Source organism: Crocuta crocuta, unplaced genomic scaffold, assembly GCF_008692635.1.
Source record: "Crocuta crocuta isolate KB4526 unplaced genomic scaffold, BGI_CrCroc_1.0 scaffold369, whole genome shotgun sequence".
Lineage (NCBI taxonomy): Eukaryota > Metazoa > Chordata > Mammalia > Carnivora > Hyaenidae > Crocuta > Crocuta crocuta.
The window spans coordinates 58,436-79,026 of record NW_027529441.1 but is presented as its reverse complement, the minus strand read 5'-3'; the positions used below and the strand labels follow the sequence as shown (position 1 = coordinate 79,026).

The 20,591-nt window shown below is 47.4% G+C and overlaps 1 protein-coding gene across 1 annotated transcript in view; it reads left to right on the top strand.

The window, feature by feature from the left end:
- HUNK (hormonally up-regulated Neu-associated kinase) overlaps nt 1-20,591 on the top strand; it is a 73,154-nt gene that overhangs the window by 20,460 nt on the left and 32,103 nt on the right. The window contains exons 3-4 of the mRNA XM_077760191.1: nt 1,779-1,834; nt 7,407-7,542. Coding sequence (XP_077616317.1) covers nt 1,779-1,834; nt 7,407-7,542 — 192 coding nt within the window. The remainder of the gene's footprint in view (nt 1-1,778; nt 1,835-7,406; nt 7,543-20,591) is intronic.

The window sequence follows — 20,591 nt, the reverse complement described above, 5'->3', positions numbered from 1 at the left end:
TGGGCAATCCCCTGTCCTTTCCAAGGCTCAGCTCCTGGACTGAGGTTGAAAATTGCTAGTTTGCCAGACGTACCTTGCCTGCAAGTTCGGCCCATGCAATGTGGTTGTTACAGTTTTGAATGTGAATTTGTTGCCAACAAAAAGTGGGATGAAGTCCAGATTTCTAGCTTCTCTTGGAGAAAAGAATGAGCTGGTGGTGCTGGGACCGAGCTGTGAGTGCCTATCCCCGTTAAATGGGACACTGCTCTCCCGTTTACCAAAAGTCCTAGCAAATGCTCCCTTTTGTCTCACAACTTTGACGTAGTGTTCTCGGTTGCTGTTTTTGCTTATCACGATTATGCTATTCTATTCCTTTTGGGAGAGATATGAGGAAGGGAGATTGCTTTTGCCTGTGCCTCTGTTCAAAAGTGGGAAAAACAAAAACTGAACCAAGAATGCTATGTGTTTCAAAACAGTGGAATAGAGCGAGTGTGCGTGTGTGTGTGTGTGTGTGTGTGTGTGTATAAAAAAGAAGAATAGTCTTACATATCTAATACTCAAGGTGTGTCTCAGTTGACAGGCTAGAACTTAAAGGTGCTTAGGCTGTAATCATCGACTTCAGTGGTTTTGATGACCCAATGTATACTTTTGCCCCCATTTTTTTCTTCTGAAATCCAAAGCAATCTCTTTGGTAATGTGGATTCATTCATACTGACTGAGTACCTGGGAAGTGCAAAGGCACTGGGGTTACAGTGGTAAGCAGGACAGACATGTTCCGTGCCCTCTGGGAGCTTACAGTCGGCCAGCTCAGATACTGCAGGCACCTCTCACTCAACATGACCCTGAGTACACTTCTCCCTTCCACCTCTTCAAGTCACCCTCAGTGTTAATGATCAGAGTCACCCGCTGATCGATTAACAATCTTCATTCCATTTGCAAACTTAATTCCCTTTGGGCATGTAACCGTTAACATTTACTCAAGCATAGTATGAGGGATTAGGGCCCTGACATCTTTGGAGTCTGTTTTTCTGCCCACCACATACCTGCTTGCTTGAGTAGATTATTCTTACCTTCCAATTTGTGAATGACACTTGGGCTCCAAGCGTGGAGTTTGTAGGACTGATAAATTATGTCAGCTTTAAATATTTTTTTAAAAAGTTTTTAATGTTTATTTATTTTTGAGAGAGAGACAGAGAGCGAGGACACAGGAGGGGCAAACACACACACACACACACACACAGAATCTGAAGCTGGGTCCAGACTCTGAGCTGTCAGCACAGACCCAACGCGGGGCTCAAACTCACATACCGTGAGATCATGACCTGAACTCAACCGACTGAGCCGCCCAGGTGCCCCAAGATATATTTTTTAGCAGCTTCCCCAAATCTGTTCCTTACCCTGGCTGGTGTTGCTCACTGTCTCACAAACATGTGGCCACATGTGTATTTTCTGCTCCGACAGCACTTGTCTTTCATGAATGACGTCTTCCACTCTCTTCCAACTTCGTCTATTTAAATTCCAAGTTTCAGCTTTGATCCCACTTCTTCTGGAAATTTCCCGTGATGTGCTCTGCCCTCAGTGCTCTCTGCTTTTCTGAAACCCTTTGGCTTCTTCAGCCTGCGGCAATTAATTATATGATGTTTATAAATATTTACTTACTGCTTGTGTGAGTTTTGGCAGAGAGTGTGTTGGGTTGGTTCAGAGCAGCTCTAAAATGGTTCGTTTCCCTTCAGAAGGAAAGTGTTATGCCACTATTTCAAATGCCTATCTGAAATATGCTGTGGTTTTGTTTATTTCAGGGACTTGAAGATAGAAAATTTGCTACTGGATGAAGACAATAATATCAAGCTGATTGGTATGACTTTTAAAAAAATCTTTTTTTTAAGTTTATTTATTTCGAGAGAGAGAGAGAGAGAGCATGAGTGGGTTAGGGGCAGAGAGAGAAGGAGAGAGAATTCCAAGCAGGCTCTGTGCTGTGTCAGCGACACAGGGCTTGAACCCACGAACTGTGAGATCATGACCTGAGCTGAATTCAAGAGTTGGCTAACTGGGCCATCCAGACATCCTCTGTATGACTTTTTTTTATTTTTAAGCAAGATTATCCTTTTTGTGTTGTGTTGTCCATTCTCAGTTATTTACTGCTGGATTATCAACTTTTTTTTTTAAATTTTTAACGTTTTTTATTTATTTCTGAGAGAGAGACAGTGTGAGAAGGGGAGGGTCAGAGAGAGAGGGAGACAAGGAATCTGAAGCAGGCTCCAGGCCCTGAGCTGTCAGCACAGAGCCCGACGTGGGGCTCAAACCCACGAACCGTGAGATCATGACCTGAGCCGAAGTTGGCCACCCAACCGACTGAGCCACCCAGGCGCCCCTGCATAATCAACTTTGAAAAGTATCCATAGTTTATTTCTAATCCCAAACCATACTCTTGATCACCTCTTTTACCTCTAATATTTAGTAGTGGTTTTGAAAATGAAAATTAATTTTAACAGTAAACACAATTAGGAAGGTAGATGTACTGTAACGTGACCATAAAATGATTTCACAGCTGCAAATAAGTATTTGTTGGTTATGTGTTCTTGGGATTATTCAGAGTTCAGCTTTGCATAAATTCAGATAGATCTGAACTTTTAGAGGGGCCATTTTTATTTGGATTAACCATAAAACTTCTTTAAAGCAGTGAAAAATAGTGTTTAGTTCAGAAGTACTACTCTTAGCTTAGCCATGGCTTAATTCACTTTCCAATGAATATAGCAGTGCTGAATAAAAGTGGGCTCCACTAACCTTCCGTTTTTATTATGATCTGTATCGAAGCCCCATTTTATAGGGGGTTGGGCAGAGAGAAACCCCCACAGAGGGGGTTTAGAAGGAAGGTAATCAGAAGGAAGTTCCAGGATAGAGTGAGTCATAATTGGTTCATAATTCAGGGTCTGTAAGTGAGTTCACTCCATGACTCATTTTCTAGAAGAATTCCGTTTTTGTTTGCCCGTATGATTGCTCTTGGCAAAAGGCTCGTGGCATCATTTTTACAGCCAGATGTTAGCGCCATCATCTGTCCCGCTCTTTCTTTCTTTTTCCACCTCAAGTGCAAGTAATTTCTTCCATCTCAATGGCTTGAGAAAGGCTTTAGATTCGGAGGAAAAGAGAAGGATCAATAGAACGCTGTGAATTTAACTTTCGTACCCAAGAAGGAGATTTTGTTTGGCAAACACTGAAATCCCTTCCTAGACTCTCCGAAACATATCATTCAAATAACCACTTAGATTCTTTGGAATCACCGTTGGCTCCCCAAACCCGGTAAACAGGCAAGAGGCTGCTGGGACTCCGGACCCCTTGGGGGGGGGGGTTAACCACCACTGTCAGGTGTTAACGAATGAATATACGGATCGTTAGGAAACTAACCCTTTTTAAAAATTCCCCCCCCAAAGATTTTAAAGATGATATTCCTTAAAATGGACAATTCAAAGAATTAGCTCTTTATCATATTGTTTCACTGTTACACTTTAGTTGTCCTGAAGGTCAAATACAGAAGCTTTCCACAGGACAGACGCTGACATGTCTGCAGGATGACCTTCTGGTCCTCGTTTCCGGGATCTGTGGCATTAAGCAAAGGCCCGTCCTGGTGGGGGGTGAGGGAAGGAGGAAAGCGGATCGTTCAGGTTGTCTGGGAGGCTGACCTGTAACTCATCTTCAGAAAATGTGGAGGCGACAGACACAGAGTTACCCTAACAGCAGCAGATTGTTTGCAAACCGGCCACGTGAAAGACAGGTGTACATTATAATAAAAGTTCAAATAACTCCCTTCTACCACGAGTCGGCTAGACTGGGGCTGGGAATTCTAGCAAGATGCCTGTCACCAGGGAGTGACCCCTGGCACTACTTATAGCTTCTTTCCTTTCCCTTTTACCTCTCTTCCCCTCTGGGCTTGCTCCCTCCCCAAGTGATTGCCCTAGATGATCGTGTATACAACTAGAAATGTGCTGTGGAATGAACAGTGTTGAAAAGCACAGCTATTTTAATTGGTTGGAAGTTTGCTCAGAAGGTTCTGGAAGAACCAATCTCCGTAAACGGGAATGTGTTTATAAGTAGCTCGCAGACTGGCCGCCTAACAAACCCTCTTTGGGCGGACCTGTCCAAATAAGAGGATGTGAAGGCTCACATCTGTAACCAAAACGGACATTATAGTACCCTGAGGGCCACTGGGCATTGCCTGGAGTTCGCCAGTATCTTCATTTCCTGGTATTTTCTCTATGGGTCAGTCACCAAGGTAGCAATGGCAGATGCTAGAGGGAAGGAAGGCCCAATGTCTCTTGTGTTTTCTTGCCTCCCTACACTCCCTCCCCGCCACCCCCACCAAGTTGGGCCATTTGGATCAAATGTTTCTATAACTACCATTTTGCAACTTGAAAGCTCTTGAACCTTTTCTTCAAAAGAACTACCTAGTTATTTTTCAAAGATGGATTACAGCTATTTCCATTTGCCCCTAATCGTTTCCCCTCTTTGAAGTAATTTGATTTAAATAAATGTACTTAAGCCACGTCCTCTGCATTTCAAATGAACTGGAGCTAGCTGGGAGAAAGATCTGATGTCATCCAGATTTTTTTTTTTCTTTCCGAAAAAGCAGTCTGAAGTGTGACGGTTTAGGTGAAAATGGAAAAGCCCCAGCTGAGAAGGGTTTTGTGTAGCAGCGTTCATGCGGGCATTCTGAGAGATTCGTTACAGAGCCCTCGGAAAACTGAAGACAGTTCGCTTATATGTGTTTCCCAGATCTCACTGAGGCAGAGCCGTGTGACACACCAGCAGGCAGGCTTCTCTCTAGATTCTCCATTGCAATTACAAACATATGTGTAACGTTTTAATAATTAGCCTATGCATGTGAAAAGGACCGGTTATTTCTCTGCAATGTGTTTCATTTTGTTATATTTAAAATTTTGTTTTTTAACATTTATTTATTTTGGAGAGACAGAGAGAGATAGAGTCCCGCGGGGGAGGGGCAGAGAGAAAGGGAGACACAATACAAAGCAGGCTCCAGGCTCTGAGCTGTCAGCACAGAGCCCGACGTGGGGCTCGAACCCACGAACTTCGAGATCATGACCTGAGCTGAAGTTGGACTCTCAACCGACTGAGCCACCCAGGTGCCCCAACTGCAATATATTTTTAAATGAATGCCTTCCAACTAGGGTAACACTAAGTCATTTAAAATGCAGATTTTATCTCCTCCACTCCCCAGATCCTCTGCCAATTTATCTTCTTGAGACTTTGCTTCAGACACCGCAAGACACTGTGTTCTCAAGCTCGCCTGGGAGCAAAGAAGGGGGCCAGTGACCTCGTCTCTTATCTCGCCCTGCCCTCTTGGTATCAAGCAGCTCTTTACAGACCTCAGTGGAGGAGTTGAGGGAATGACCTGAATGAGGCAACGGAACCCCGTTGAGATTAGGCACGGAGTCTTTTGATTTCATGTCAGAAATCTAGAGATAAATTTTATGGGACTCCTAGGAGATTGGGCCTCTGACGTGACTGTTTAGGAAACACTCCTTAAAATGTTGCCCCGAACGATATAATCTTTATTCCATGGTGCTTTTTACGCATCTGTTGTTTCATTAAAATTCCTTTAGGTTGACTTATAAAACCAGAGCACTTAAGCCGCTGTCCAATTTCTTACAAAAATATTTCCCCTCCCCTCCTTTTTTTCCTGTGTCCGTGAAAAAAGGCCTGAGAACAGGGGCTCTTGGATTCTCTTGCACAGGGAAGGAAGGAGCCCCGTGGCTCTAGAAAGGTGGGCTATGGGGGATCTATGGGTATGGGCTGGGCAGGGCGCGAGAAGGAAATGAGGGCCGGGTGGGGGTAGGGTGGATGAGTAGGGAGCAAAAGGAAGTCCTGAGATCAAAAATATAATCATAAAAAACAAAAACGAAGGAAGCGTTCAGTGTGTCCACATGCATCCCTGGGCAGAGTCTCATTCTTCATCTTCAAGCCCAGAGCCTTCAAGAAGTTTCTGAGCTCTGCCTGGCAGGGGTTCTCTTTGCGAACGCTGTTTCATTATACAGCCCACGCCAGCGCCTGTCGGGAGAGTTTCTGGTGGTGCCTCTTGACCCGTGGGGTGAGTCACTTGGTGGCCTCACAGTTATTTCACGCCCCCGTCCCGCGGTCCCCTTTTCCTGAGCTTTCACAACAGTCATGTGCTTTGCAGGTAGAGACACGTTTGTCAAGGAGAAAACACAGGAATGAAATTAGATAGAAGTCCTGCTGGTTGAGAAAGTACAGGGTTTTGTTTAAGACATGGAGCCAGTCTCTGGCCACTGAGCCCTGTGGGCAGCGTCTCCTGTTTGGGGAACTATAACCATNTTTTTTTTTTTTTTTGTAAGTGTATTTATTTTCAGAGAGAGGGAATGTGGGTGGGGGAGGGGCAATCCCAGGCAGGCTCTGTGTTGTCAACGCAGAGCCCGATGTGGGACTCAAACCCATAAACCGTGAGATCACGCCCTGAGCAGAAATCAGGAGTCGGACGCCCAACCGACGGAGCCACCCAGGGGCCCCTTAGCCATGATTTTAATTCTGGGATCAGCAGAGATTGAGGAAGGATATCAGATGAGGACAGAAGACTGGCAGCTCTGATTACCTGTCAGATGCTGTATCCTTAGGCTCAAGAAAGTAAGCACAAAACCAAGGGCTTGCTGGACCCAGTGTCGCTTTGGATTCAGTGGGCTCTTCTGTGCTTTCTCCCGTTGCCTGAACCATCCACGAACAAGGCAGTGAGGTGGCTTAGTCTAGTCAGTTCTCATTGCTGTCTTCCTGGCCTTAGTCTTCCAGCCAACGTGTAACATTTTCTAAATCACTGGGTGCATATATTTCCCCCTCTTCCAATCCCCGTAGACTGCCATAGGCATGGGGGCATTTTTAAGGGACTTGCACAAAATGAAAACATTGAGCCGAACAAGTCAACTCTAAATGGTGGGAATCGCATGTCACGCGGGGTGACTCTGACCCCAGCCAGAGAAAATGGATCTTCCTTCAGCTTTTCCCCACGTGGACCCCTGGGAAGCCAGATTGCTGCCTCCACGGCCTCAGCTCCTCGCTTCCCGCCTCAGTCCTAGAAAGCAAAGCCTCTCTTTTTCCTGGATGACTCACTTCCGAGGTTTGATGAAAATCTGTTTTGGTTCAGCATACTTGCAGCTCTAGCCGGATTTTACAGTGAGGCCCGCTGTAAACTGTTTCCAGTCTGGAGGCCCACATCCCGAGATTGTGGTCGGCAGCTGCTGGTTTTCCTTTGGGAGGCTAATCGACGTGCTCGCCTGAGAGCATGTTTCCTTTCCTGCCGCCCCCCGGATTTTGTTTGTTTTTTTGTTTTTGTGTGTGTGTGTTTTGTATTTTTCTTCTTTTTCACAGTTTTCTCACCCAGAGCTGGTTTTGTCTTCCTCTCTTTGCAGATTTTGGTTTGAGCAACTGTGCAGGGATCCTGGGCCACTCGGACCCATTCAGCACACAGTGCGGTAGTCCTGCTTACGCTGCGCCCGAACTTCTTGCCAGGAAGAAATATGGCCCCAAGATCGACGTCTGGTCCATGTGAGTTACGGAGCTTATACAAGGGGATGTCTTCACTCTCTGTTTCTTATAAAATAAGCTTTGAGTGTTTGATGAGAAGGTGTTATATTACAGGCTCTCGGATAGACTTGGCGGGGAGGGCCCAGCTTTCCACCTCTGTTCCTTCTGGTCTGTTCTCCATAGACCACCGGAGAGGCTTTTACCAAAATCCAATCCGTTGCTAGGGTGACAAGAAAACCAAGTCCCGAACTCACAGAACTCACGATCTGGTTTTATGAGTCACTCGTATCCTTCCCCTGCTTCAGATCGGCCCTCAGTTTTCCATCAGCACCAGAAGGAAACAGCCCCGTGCCTGGACCACACTCCCGCCTTTCCCCACCCTCTGCTCATGATCCTTCAGGGACGCTGGCCTCCGTTTCATCTGTCCCACCTCTGGCTTTTGCACTTGCTGTTTCCTTTGCCTGGAGTATCATTTCCTGGCTCTTCAAATGGCCTGTCCATTCCCACGTTCCAGCTTTGACCCACTGTCACCACGCCATAGACCATGTCTGAGTGCCCTATCAGGAGGTCCCCTAAGCCTCTGTCTCTTCACCCTCGCAAATCCCGCTCACCCATCCCAGCCTGTCATTATTGTTTGTTAATGCATTTATTGTCTGTCTCCCCGGTTGGGAAGGACGCTGCGTGGAGATGGGGACCTTACTGGTCGCTGATGCCAGTGTCTCACACGGTGTGGGCCACCGGGACGAAGTCAGTCGTCATTGGAGGGATGAGTCATGGGTTGCTGCAGGGCCTATGGTTGCTGAATCCAGGTCCCCTGGGGTCCTCACGCCGGGCGAGCCTCTCGTCATCATGTGTGAAGGGTCCAGGGATCCACACAGGGTGCTGGAATCTGGGGTGGGGACTAAATCCCTTGCCAAGAGGAGATGGGCTCTAGACAAAGAGTGGGCTCCTGATTAAGATGGAAGCTGGAGAGGAGAGGAGCTAATCTGAAGCAAGGATGGCTGGATCCCGTCCATTTCTGGACATCTCCTACTCCTCTCCACCCTCGCTGTGCTTTGCTTGTCCAGATTGGGAAAGAGCTAATGTGTGCTGCGTGCCTGGTGTATGGTAGGCACCGTGCTATTTCATCTTCATGTTAACCCAGTGAAACTGCTACTCTCTGTTATCCCCATTTTATGGAAGAAGCAGCCGGTCACAAGAGAGATTAATAAAATTTCTTAGGGTCACAGGGTTACTAAGTGGTGGAGCTGAGATTTGAACCAGGTGGACCCCAGGGTCTCAAGATAAAGTACTGAATCCTGAACATGGCCCCATTGCCTCGTTGGAAGCCATTCTCTCTCTCTCTCTCTCTCTCTCTCTCTCTCTCTCTGTCTCCCCATCTATTCTCTAGCTAACTCCACATCGTTTCCTGTTCTTGTGTGCACTGTTCCTTCAACCAGGAATTCTTCTTTCTGGTCCTGTCCTCATTTTCTTTCCCTCTTCTTTTTTGGGGTGCCACTTCCCCTGGGCAGCCCTCCCGGCCTCTCTCAGGCTGGCTTGGAGCCTCTGGTGTCTATGGGTTTCCTGCTCCCTGTTTCCCTGGTGCTCACCCTGCAGTCACAGCCCACCTACCGGAACCGGCTGCCCTGTGGGCTGATGGCCCAGAGCCCAGGCCAGGGAAAGGAAGGAAAGGAAGGAGGGTAAGGGAGGGAGGGACGGGCATTTCATCCTGGAGAACAGAAGCTACAGGGTCAGGGGCAAACGGAAGAATGTGACCCAGTACAAGGTTCTAGAAGTAAAGGCAGTTCAGGAGGCTCCAGTTGGAGGTGAGGGGAACCAGAGCCTGGCATGAGATTCTCAGGACAGCAGAATCCCCTGGACTCTGGGCACAGCTCACCACAAGGCAGTGGGTGGGTCGCTTCCAATCCTGGGTGGGCCAAGGGCTCCAAGTTCATATGACCTGGACAGAGAGAGGCCCGGTGGTGAGTGTGGAGGCAGTGGGCATGGACTTTGCACTCAGGGCTTTTCACGCTGAAGCTCCCGGTTACTTTCCTGACCTCTCAAAANTGGGAAACCCTGGCAGAGGAAGCCTTCTCTTCGAGGTACACTGGGTCATTTGGCCACCATCGCAATGTCACAGACTCTCTATTCTGTGCCCAGAATAAAGGGCCTCAGAATCCTTCTCCTCACGGCTGTCAGGACTCACTGCCAGTGAATCAGAGTCTGCACTTGAGATGGAATCCATTCTTGGTCCCTTTAGTGCTTAAGAATTTTCACACGCATCTGGAACATACTCCGCCCTTGGTAAATATTTATGAATGGATGAGTATACACGTGTGAGTCTGTAATCACTTTCTCTCCTCATTAGGTAGGGAACTCACTTACGCTAAATTGATCATTGTACAAGGCATGGGTTGTGTACTTGCACGATAAAGGGTGTGCAGAATAGGGAGCCGGAAAGACCAGGAAGTTCTGAGGCATCATGACCAACGGGGAAGAGAAGCCGGCGGTTGGGCAGCAGGTGACAGTTTACGCCCGGTGTCCTGCTCTCCCGGAGACTGAAGGAGAAGAGTCATCACGAGTTGTCATGGCGACGAGGCTCAGCCTTTGAAGGGGGACCTTTCTACTCCATGCCTGGGGAAGCCGGCGGCTCCTCACAGTCCAGAAGCGTCAGTAGAAGGAGGGAAGCTGGAGAACTGTCAGAGCAGGAGGGGAGCTCCCTGGCCCACGTCGCCTGCACGGGATGTCTTGTCCCTTCGCGCTGACCGTAGGCTGGGAACAAATCGTGTCTCCTGTCTGGGGAAATCCCAGGGGGGCTGAAAAGCATCTGCTGCAAAGGGCAGCCCTGTGTGAGGTCAAGTGTAAGCTCAGACTCTGTTCCTGCCCCTCCTACCACGTCCCTTGACCTGGGAAAGGAATCCACCTGTAGCGACCACGGGTGCTGTTTCTCAGTCTCGGGACCCCATGATTAGGGTCTAGGGACCTGGTCTGCTTCCACCTGTTTCGGGTCCCTATCCATCAGCCAGAAGCAGTGACTCTACTCGGAAACAATGGTGGCATCAGAGGAAGGAATGGAGGGGATGCTAGGAGGGAGGGAGGTGACCTAAAGCACTCCCTGCCCTCCTCCACCCTGGCTGCGTCGGGGGTGAACTGTCTGGAGCAGCTGGACGTTTCTTTGCTAACCTCACCTTAGTTGCTTTCCCCACCCCCCCCCAAGAAGGTGATATGCAGCTTAAGGTCTCCTGAAAAGCTCTAATCAGGCCTCGTTCTTAGTTCTGGTGCCATAGAGTGACGTCTGGGAAAGTCCTTGATAAACAGTAACGTACCCCGTGGATGCTGGTCTTTGAGTCGCTTGCGGCACAGCTCTGGAGGCCGACGTGGGGTCTCTACATAGACCAGCACCTAAGACCAGCAGCTGTGAGCTCATGAGTCCGTGTTTCAGTGCTCTGTGGTGGGGAGCTGAGGTGGAGACTCTCACCCTTGTTTAGCCACGAAGAACCACATTTTATTATTATTTTTAATATACGTTTATTTTTGAGAGAGACAGAACACGAGTTGGGGAGGGGCAGAGAGAGAGAGGGAGGCACAGAATCCAAAGTAGGCTCCGGGCTCTGAGCTGTCAGAACCCCAACGCGAGGTTCGAACTCACATACTGTGAGATCGTGACCTGAGCCGAAGTCGGATGCTTAACTGACTGAGCCACCCAGGCTCCCCCATGTTTTATTCTTAAAAACGAGGTTTCCCCAGAGCAAGTCTGGGATGGCTGACCCTGGGACATTCTCTAGGGGTGGAGACCACATGACACAAGCCTCATTCATAGGGATGGCATAAGTTAGGCCCCTTTTAGAAGCTGCTGATAAAGCTTAAAAAACAAAAAGGAAGTTATGTGAGCAACATAGAGCTTACCAGAAATTTGTTCATTTGGCAAATATCTGTTGAGCCAGGCACTGTGCTGAATTCTGAGTGCGCAGGGGTGAGTAAAATGGCCTTGGTCAGTCCCTCCTCATACAAGGATTATTATTAACGCTCATGTCCCTCCAACTGAGTGACAAGCAGTATTCCGAGGGCTTTGCAAGTGTGAGCTCATCTTATCTAACAATCCTTCTGGGGAATGCTCTCTATCCCACTTTACAGATGAGGAAATTGAGGCATGAAGTCTTAGGCACTTGACCAAGTAGCCCTGCCAAAGGTATAGAGCCAGGATTTGACTGAGGTAGCTTGACTCTAGAGTTTGCCTTAAATCGTCACCCTCTACTGCTTCTGCTTCTGTGTTGTGCTTCTTATTGTGGAGTTTACATTCTAGTGGGGCAGACAGTTTTTACAAAAGCTATAAGCTGGGTGTGGTAACTGCTATGGAGAAGTGGGTGGGAGGTAGCGAATGAGATGGGGGTGGCCTCTAGCCCAGGAAACCTCAAAGCTAAATCCCTAAGATGAGAAGGGCTGAACTCTGGAGAGAAGGAGGCGTTAGGGAGGAAGGTCCTGGTCACAGGGAACAGGATGTGGGAAGGGCATGGGGTGGGGAAGTGAGGGAAAGAGTTTCGGTTTTGCCGTAAAGGAGTGAGAGACCACAGGAAAATTCTAAGCAGGTGGGTAACCAAATGGCACAGATTGTATTGTGCTCCCCTCCCAAAAGATATGCTGGAGTCCTAACCCCCAGTGTGTCAGAAGGTGATGTTATTTGGAGAGAAGATCTTTATAGACATAATCAAGTGAAAACGATGTCGTGAAATCCAGTATGGCAGACGTCTTTATAATGGGGGGAAATTTGCACACAGAGAGACATAGGGAGAATGCCATGTGAGGCTGAAGGCAGAGACCATAGTGATGCATCTACGAGCCAAGGAACACCAGACTGCCAACCGCCTTCGGAAGCTCCGGGAGCAGCATGGAGCGGATCTACCCTCACAGCCCTGAGAAAGAACCAGCCTTGCTGACACTCTCATCATCCAGACTTTGAGCTTCCAGAACTGTGAGAACATCAATTTCTGTTGCTTAAGTTCTGAAATCTCAGACAAGGTCAAAAGTAAACTGAAGAGTAAAAAACTCACCACTCCAGATCCAAGAGCCATTCTCCTTCCCAGTAAGGAAGAATCTCTTTTCTGAATCAAGTTCGCTAATAGACAAATCAGGTAGACTAACCGAATTCTTGGTCATCCCTGACCCCACAGAGTGTCAGCCTCCCTCAGCCTCCCAGCAGAGAGCACCATATGGTTTGACTGTAAAGCCAAATCCTCAATCGTTGTTGTTACTTGTAGGTAATATGTTACTGGCTGCATGAAAACCAGAAACAAAGAAAACCACAAAATCTACAGAATTTCATTCCCTCCATGGTGGACGATGTCCCCAGGAGTAAGAGGCAAGCCCTAGTGCATAAGCACTTTTCAAGAAGCTTCTGTGTCGCATTTACTAACCTTTCATTGGGCAAAGTAGGCTGCATGGCCAACCCAGAATCAAGAGGAGAGAGAGATTTCACCGTGTTGGGGAGAGTGGCAGGCAATTTGTGGGCTTTGTTTTGTTTTTGTCTTTTTTTGCAATCCAACACACTTATCTACTGCTACAGACTGAACTGTATCTCCCCCTAAATCTGTATGTTGAAGCCCTAATTTGTTAATGTGATGAAATTGGAAGTGGAGCCTTTGAGAGGTCATGAGGGTAGAGCCCGCATAACTGGGTTAAGTGTGCTCATAAAGAGAAACTTCAGAGAGCTTATTGCTCTTCTACAGTGAGAACAAAACCTGAAAATCTGGGAAGAGAGGACACCACACCCTGGCCATGCCAACACCCCGGTCTCAGACTCCGGGCTCTAGAACTGCGAGAAAATGATTGTCTGTTGGTTGAGCCACCTCATCTGTGGTATTTTGTCATGGTGGCCTGAGCTGACTAAGACACCTACTTACCTGTAAACAATGTGTCAGGGGGCACAGTGCAGAGAACAGAGGGCTGCCTCGCTGGGTTAGTTCAAGAAGGCATCAGAGGAGGGTTGAATCTGCTCCTTAGGCATAAGGTAGAGTTTGCCAGGTGGAGGAGAGGAGAGGAAGCTTTCCGTGCAGAGGGAGTAGCATATGCAGAGGCTGGAAGGTATGAAAACCTGATCGCTATCATTGTGGATCCTGGAGAAGATGAAAAACTTCCGAGCCATCTTTAAGAGGTTAATTTTCCACTGCTTTGGGGTGTCGTGCCTGAGATACTGGTTAAGTTTCTGTTTGCGCACGACTTCGCTGGCAGAATGGGAAATGGAAAACCCGAAGACAATTTAAAAGGCTGTTTAAGAAAGTAAAGATGGAACCAATTTTCTTTCTGGGTCAGACACTGTTATTGTAAAACATCCCTTTTTAATCGCTCTGAAACAACAGAATGACAAGTTCACTTCCAAAATCAAAAGCAAACTTCTGTCTTCAGAGGTTTGGACCTTGATGGGTGGATGGGGCCTTTCTCCAAGACTTCTGGGACTGACTACGGAAGAAAACCAGCTTGCCACTCAAGGACACCTTGAGAAGGAAAGCTATTCTGACAAACGGGGCCCCCAGGACTCTCCTCCCCAGGAGTGAATCAAGAATTACCAGTGTCAGTGGGAAATGGTACACACTGTCCTGGATCCCTTCCATCATTTTCAGTGGTCTTCATTTTCCTTCTTTTTTTCTTTCTTCTTCTTTTTTTAATAGTTTATTGTCAACTTGGTTTCCATATAACACCCAGTGCTCATCCCCACAAGTGCCCTCCTCCATGCCCATCTCCCCCCTTCCCCTCATTCCCACTCCCGTCAGCCCTCGGTTTGTTCTCAGCATTCAAGAGTCTCTCATGGTTTGCCTCCCTTCCCCTCCCCAACTATTTTTCCCCTTCTTCTCCCCCATGGTCTTTCATTAAGTTCTTATGCTGAGTGAAATAAGTCAGGCAGAGAAGGACAGATACCATATGTTTGCACATATAGGAGGATTAGGAGGAACTTAAATCAGAGGTCTTCATTTTCATATATGAATATCTCTCAAACCATCTGCTTCTTACCTTTAATCAAGATGATGGGAATATCTCGATCTCCAGTGAACTTTGAAATTTTAGACACAAAACCAAAAATGTTCATTCATTCTGCGGTGTGAACCTTTTGTAGTTAATTGACTTTTCCTCAGAGTGGTATATATGACAATTAAAAAAAGACAACTAATGCAGATGTACTTTTTAAATGAAAAGAAGAAAAACTAACTTTATTTTCAGAATGTTACCGTGCTCTTTGGAGAACTTTGGTGAATCTCTAAGAGTAAGGAAAATGGAAACAGAGTCCTAACCCCAAAGCGTTGGAAATGCCAGATTGTTTCAACCAAAGCTCCTCTTTGCTCTCCTGGGGGGTGCCTGAGGTGGATGAAACATTTCTGTGAAGACCTGGTGCCTCATGGAAGGTTGTGCACAACCCACCCAGGCTGCCATCCCAGTCTCACTGAATCTCTTTTCACTTAGTGGGAAAAAAATCTCTCTCCCAAATGCTGTCCCTTTGGGTAGACAAGTTGGCTGAGGGGAGCCATCTTGTTTCCAGCCTTACTAACCCCATATAGACCTAGGCATTCAACCCTTAGATTTTGTGTTGTAAAAGTACCACCAGACTCCATCAGGTATGGCCCCAGTGGTCAAATATGGAAATTAGCATTTTCTCTCCATGTATACCTCCTCAAAATGGCAGGTGAAGGATTCAGAAACAGGAGACCTATGGCCTCTTTTAGGTAGCTTAGGGCTTTTGACTTAATGGAGAAATTTCCTTTAGCCTCAAAGTTTTCAGTTATAAAATCTGAGACCTTTTTTTTTTTTTTGTAGCTAGCCTATGGATTTAAAATAGAAGTGGGGGAGGGGCACTTGGACGGCTTAGTCGGGTGTCCAGCTTCGATTCACGTCATGATACTGAGGTTCAGGAGTTCAAGCCCCATATTGGGCTCACTGCTGTCAGCACAGAGCCTGCTTCAGATCCTCTGTCCCCCTCTGTCCGTCTCTCCCCCACTTGCTCTCTCAAAAATAAAATAAAAAACATTAAAAGACTTTTATGAACCAGAAGAGGGGAAAGAGGAAAGGAAAAGGAAGAAAAAGTCTTGAAATCCACAGGAAGGTACTTTCTTGTGGAACACAGGCCATTTAATGGAACAGTCATGAGGTTTGAAATGTTCCAAATGGACAGATCTGTTCCCACTCTACTTTTAAGACTTTAAATAGGAAATTGTATGGAAAGTTGATACTGAAAAACGGAAAGCTGTTGCTTTTAGGCAGAGTCATTCTTTTTTAAAGTCAAAAAACATTTCTTAAAGTTTATTTACCTACTTGAGAGAGAGAAGGGGAGAGAGAGAAAGCGCGTGTGCACAGGAGCAGGGGAGAGGCAGAGGGAAAGAGAACCCTAAGCAGGCTCAACTGACAGCGTGGAGCCCGACGTGGGGCTCGATCCCACCACCTGTGAGATCATGACCTGAGTGGAAATTGAGAGCCAGATGCCTAACTGACTGAGCCACCCAGGTGGCCCGTGGCAAAGAGTTACTTTTAATTTTTTAGAGGCAGTTCCTTTCCTGAAGAATCACATAGAAGCAAGGTGTGTCAGCTAAAGATTCTCCGAGCTTCACTCTGGCCTAAACGGGGCAGTTCCCAGGAATGCTGCCCACTAGCCCTGTGAGAACAGTAGCCGGACCCCCCACGGACCAGCACAGCTCTGTCACTTGCTTTGTCCCTTGTGTCTTGTTAGAGGTGCTGATTGACTTCTCCAGGGAGCCGTGACTCTGTCTCTCCTCCTTTGGAAGATAGGTGACAATCCAGCTTTTCCTCCAGGGAGTATCTCATTATCCAACTGAAGATGTGGACCACCGCTGGGCTCCCGACTTAGTCCCCCAAATTCCATATTTATAGGTCATGGGGTCCCATCCCCGAAGCTAGCTGTTCTTCATTCACTTTATCCTGCTCTTGTGACTCCACACTGGCCAGGACCTTTGGGTTTTCTGTCACCCAGTAATGACTCAGCCTTGCTGCTTTCTGTTCGGAAAAACCCAGATTGTGCTTCTTTGTTGTGTCCTTCATTCCCGTCTCTCCTCCTTCTCTTTCCTTAAAACCATTTGTGATGCTGCGGGGGCCTCCATGTCTGCCACGGAGAGGTTAGAAAGCCCCTGGACCATATTTCGAAAGACACGTCAGGAAATTCTGAGCATTGTCTGAAGCCTCCTACTAATTCTACAGGATTACAGAGGTTTATAAACTGCATTCCACATTTTTCCCTTGGTATTCTCACATGCTTCCCAAATGTCAAAGGGATGAGATTTCTCTTTATCCCGATATTAAACATGTATGAAAACTCAGGGGGAGAGGAATGAAAATGCTCAGTCCGGTTTCCTCTTTAAAATCTCTGGGGACTGGAGACCTCTTACTGTAGATTTCCATTATTATTTGGCAGCGGGACACAAATAGAAATGTAGCTCCGTACCTGTTGTTTTTAAAAGTTTTGTGATGGGGGGCGCCTGGGTGGCTTAGTCGGTTAAACGTCCGACTTTCGCTTAGGTCATGATCTCGCGGTTCGTGGGTTCGAGCCCCGCGTCGGGCTCTGCGCTGACTGCCAGCTCAGAGCCTGGACCCTGCTTCAGTCTGTGACTCCCTCTCTCTCTGACCCTCCCCTGCTCATGCTGTCTCTCTCTCTCTCTTCTAGAAATAAATAAAACGTTAAAAAAAAAGTTTTGTGATGAAACAACAGGTCACATTCATCAGGCGCTGAATCTGTGCCCGGCCTAGCATCCAGTACTTTCTGTGGCTTCGTTCATTTGCCCCTCATACAGCCTGAGCGGCAGGTGCCGTTGTTCCCCTCGGTGTGTGGATGAGAGAGCGGGGTCCTCTTTAAGGACTTGTGACTGTTCTTGTTGATGATACCCTTCGCCAACCAAAATGAAATCCTGTAGCCAGTCTGGTAAAATAGTGAGTTGTTATCAAAACCATTTGCTCTGTTCCGGTGGGACTACTCTTTGCAGGCGCACCGGCACTATCTTTAAAACAAGCACTCACCTTGATCTGTGGTCCCAGCCAGATAGTGGAGAAAGGCAGTGACCAAAGTGTCATCCTTTGAAACCTGTTGGTGGCAAGAAGATGTCTCAAAGACTCCTCGAAGAAAGAAACTATCATAAGGGTCTTAGAGTTGGGGCTCTGGCTTCATGCTACATATTACAATTCACCAAACTTTTCAGTTGGATTCCCCTCCATCACCATAGCATCTTACCTTCTATAGCATTCTGCACTCTTTTATGCACTGCACCTGGTGACAGGAGGCTGTGTCCCCTAAAGATAAAGGGAAATATAAAAGATCGTAGGGCAGTGGTCTTCAAACAAGTGTTGCACACTCTTCTTGTAAAGGAAGAACATTCTTGGTAACCTCCTGGTGTTGACTCAAGTTATTTTTATTTAAATTGTGCCTAATGTACGTGAATGTAAAATTAAACTCCTTTTAGGGGTGCCTGGGTGGCTTAGTCAGTTAAGCGTCCGACTTTCGCTTAGGTCATGATCTCGCGGTTCGTGGGTTCGAGCCCCGCGTCAGGCTCTGTGCTGACTGCCAGCTCAGAGCCTGGAGCCTGTTTCAGAGTATGTGTCTCCCTCTCTTTCTGACCCACCCCTGCTCACGCTGTCTCTCTCTCTCTCTCTCCTAGAAATAAAAATAAAAATATTAAAAAAAAATTAAACTCCTTTTATATATGGCCCTGTACAAACAAAACCCCAAAACTAATTTCCAAAGTTAAATATAACCAAGACTAAATGAATGCAAAAAGTATTAAAATCAGCGGCATTAGTTAGGTGCTGTGGCTACTGCTTTGCGAGAACTGAACTGCGTCACGCCGTCTGGGTGTAATTCTTGCCGGGCATGGGCTCCGAGCTGGTCAGCGCATTGTCGTGTGATGACCCAATTCTCCCGCTGTTTTCACCTTCCAGTGGCTTTCAGATCTGACGGTGCATCCGAAGCACCTGGAAGGCTTGGGGAAACCCAGATTGTGGGGCACCACCCCCAGAGTTTCTGATCCCGTGAGTCTGGGGTGGAGCCCAAGAATTTGCAGATCCAACATTTCCAGGTAATGCTGCTCTCCTGCCAGGTACCGCGCTTTGGCAATCACCCCGAAGCCCACTTCTGTTCTCTTCTTGTTAGCCTATGGCAATGAAAGCAATATATTTTGGCAAAGATGGTGTGTTGGTAAACACAAATGCAAAAGAAAGCGCCGAAATCAAGTGAATACTTGGTTGTATGGTTGAAATCTGGCATGTACTTGGTTAGATGGTGGCCATCCAATGGCCTGGGTTAAGGTTTGCAGGATGTTTTAGTAAATCACTAAAAGAAAATAAAAAAAGAACTGCCGAGCCCCTGAGGATGTGTCCTTTGTACCTCAGTCTGAGAAACAGTGCGTGGTTGGGTATTAGAAAACATTTACCTATGGGAGCAAATGATATTGTGTAAGTACCGGGCTCTTCAGCTTTAGGTATGAACCTTAGACCAAGACAGAGGCGCAGAGAAGCGAGCAAGGACAGAGAAGACGCGTCTGGTCCCTGAGCGTAGAAGACAGGGACCACGGCTTTGTCCTGGGAAGCCTTCCTTGNTGTAGTATTCCATGGTGTAGATAAACCACATCTTCTTGATCCATTCGTCTGTTGATGGACACTTAGGCTCGGAAAGACTTGTCTTGAAAGTTGCCCAGAGGCCTCCAATAACAACTTTGTGGATGTTTTGGGGTGTGTGTGTGTGGGAGTTCCCATTTACAAAAGCCACGTGTCCAAGACCCCTTTGGATGCAGAAACTCTACAACTGGCAGGGGTTTGGTGGACTCCTTAGTTTTCTCTCTTATTGGCCTCCAAGAATCCTCCAAGTTGGGTTGTTCTGCTGTCTCTCAAACGGATCCACAGGGCAGCGTTGTNCTGATACTCGTCCCACCATTCTTCTCGATTTCCAGATTTGTGGCTTGGCACATCTCCTTGAGAGATCTCGTGCTTATCAGCCTTTCTCTCTGGGGCCCCCCATTCCTCCCAATCAGACCCCACCAGCAGCGTGCCGACTTACTGCCCCAGGCTCCTGCTCCCCGTCTTGAGCCCCTTATATCCACTTGATACCAGCCGACCCCTCCCCCGGTTATGTGGCTGTGGGACTTTAACTCACCTGACATCCAGTCTTGTCCTGGGGAACATGTGCCACCAAACACATAGGGAGACGCCGTGCATGGCTCTGTGGGTGCCCGCTTCATTCTTGTCTCCATTTCTTGTGCCCAGTTTATTGTCCCCGTCCCAAAGGCACATAAACTCACACACAGATACCCATCACTCCCCCATGCAGGCCACCTGCCATCAAGTACTTAGTATAGACTTCTTCCTCCCTTAATTGAACCCTCTGTGGTCAGAAGAAGCAGCAGCGTTCATTTCCTCCGCCCCCCCTGCATTCATTGCTACTTGAAAGGGTTGCGCTTAGTTATTTGGTTACTTGTTGACGGTCCAAGTCAACAGTTCAAGATGGCAGGGCTTTGTCTGGTTGACCCCCTCCCGGCATCCGTACCACTGCCTGGGTTGGGGAGCCTGCCAGCAAATGTTTGTGGACAGATGCTTACAAATGTGTCTGTGTCACTCTGCTGTGAGTTACAGGGCAGGAGCCAGTCTTAGCGTTATGTCTGCAACTTGAGAGTGATTTCTAGCTGGAGCCCGTGGGCTCTGTACCTGTCGTGATCTGGGGCCCTGTAATTCAGGGGCACCTCCGTAGAACTGGTCCCCAAGGGTTTTAATTTCAGTCGGTCTCACTGGATTTGTTTTGACTGGAAATCCCATTGCGTGTTTTTAAAACATATTCCCTTGGGCACTTTTGAACACTTGAGACCTCTTGGCAGACAGGCATTTCATCCCCATCAGGAAATCTCATCAAAATGATATTAGGTTTGCACATCAGGCAAATAAAAGTCCTCCAGGAAGATGTCACTGGATTGGCTGCGGATATAAGCAGTTAAGCCCATTTAGAAGGTATTTCGACCACATCTGACAGAGTGGGCGGCGGCGGCGTGGCAGAATCTCACAATGAACAATGACATAAAAAGTCAGAGCGGGAAGGAGACACCTCTCCCTCCCCCAGCACTACC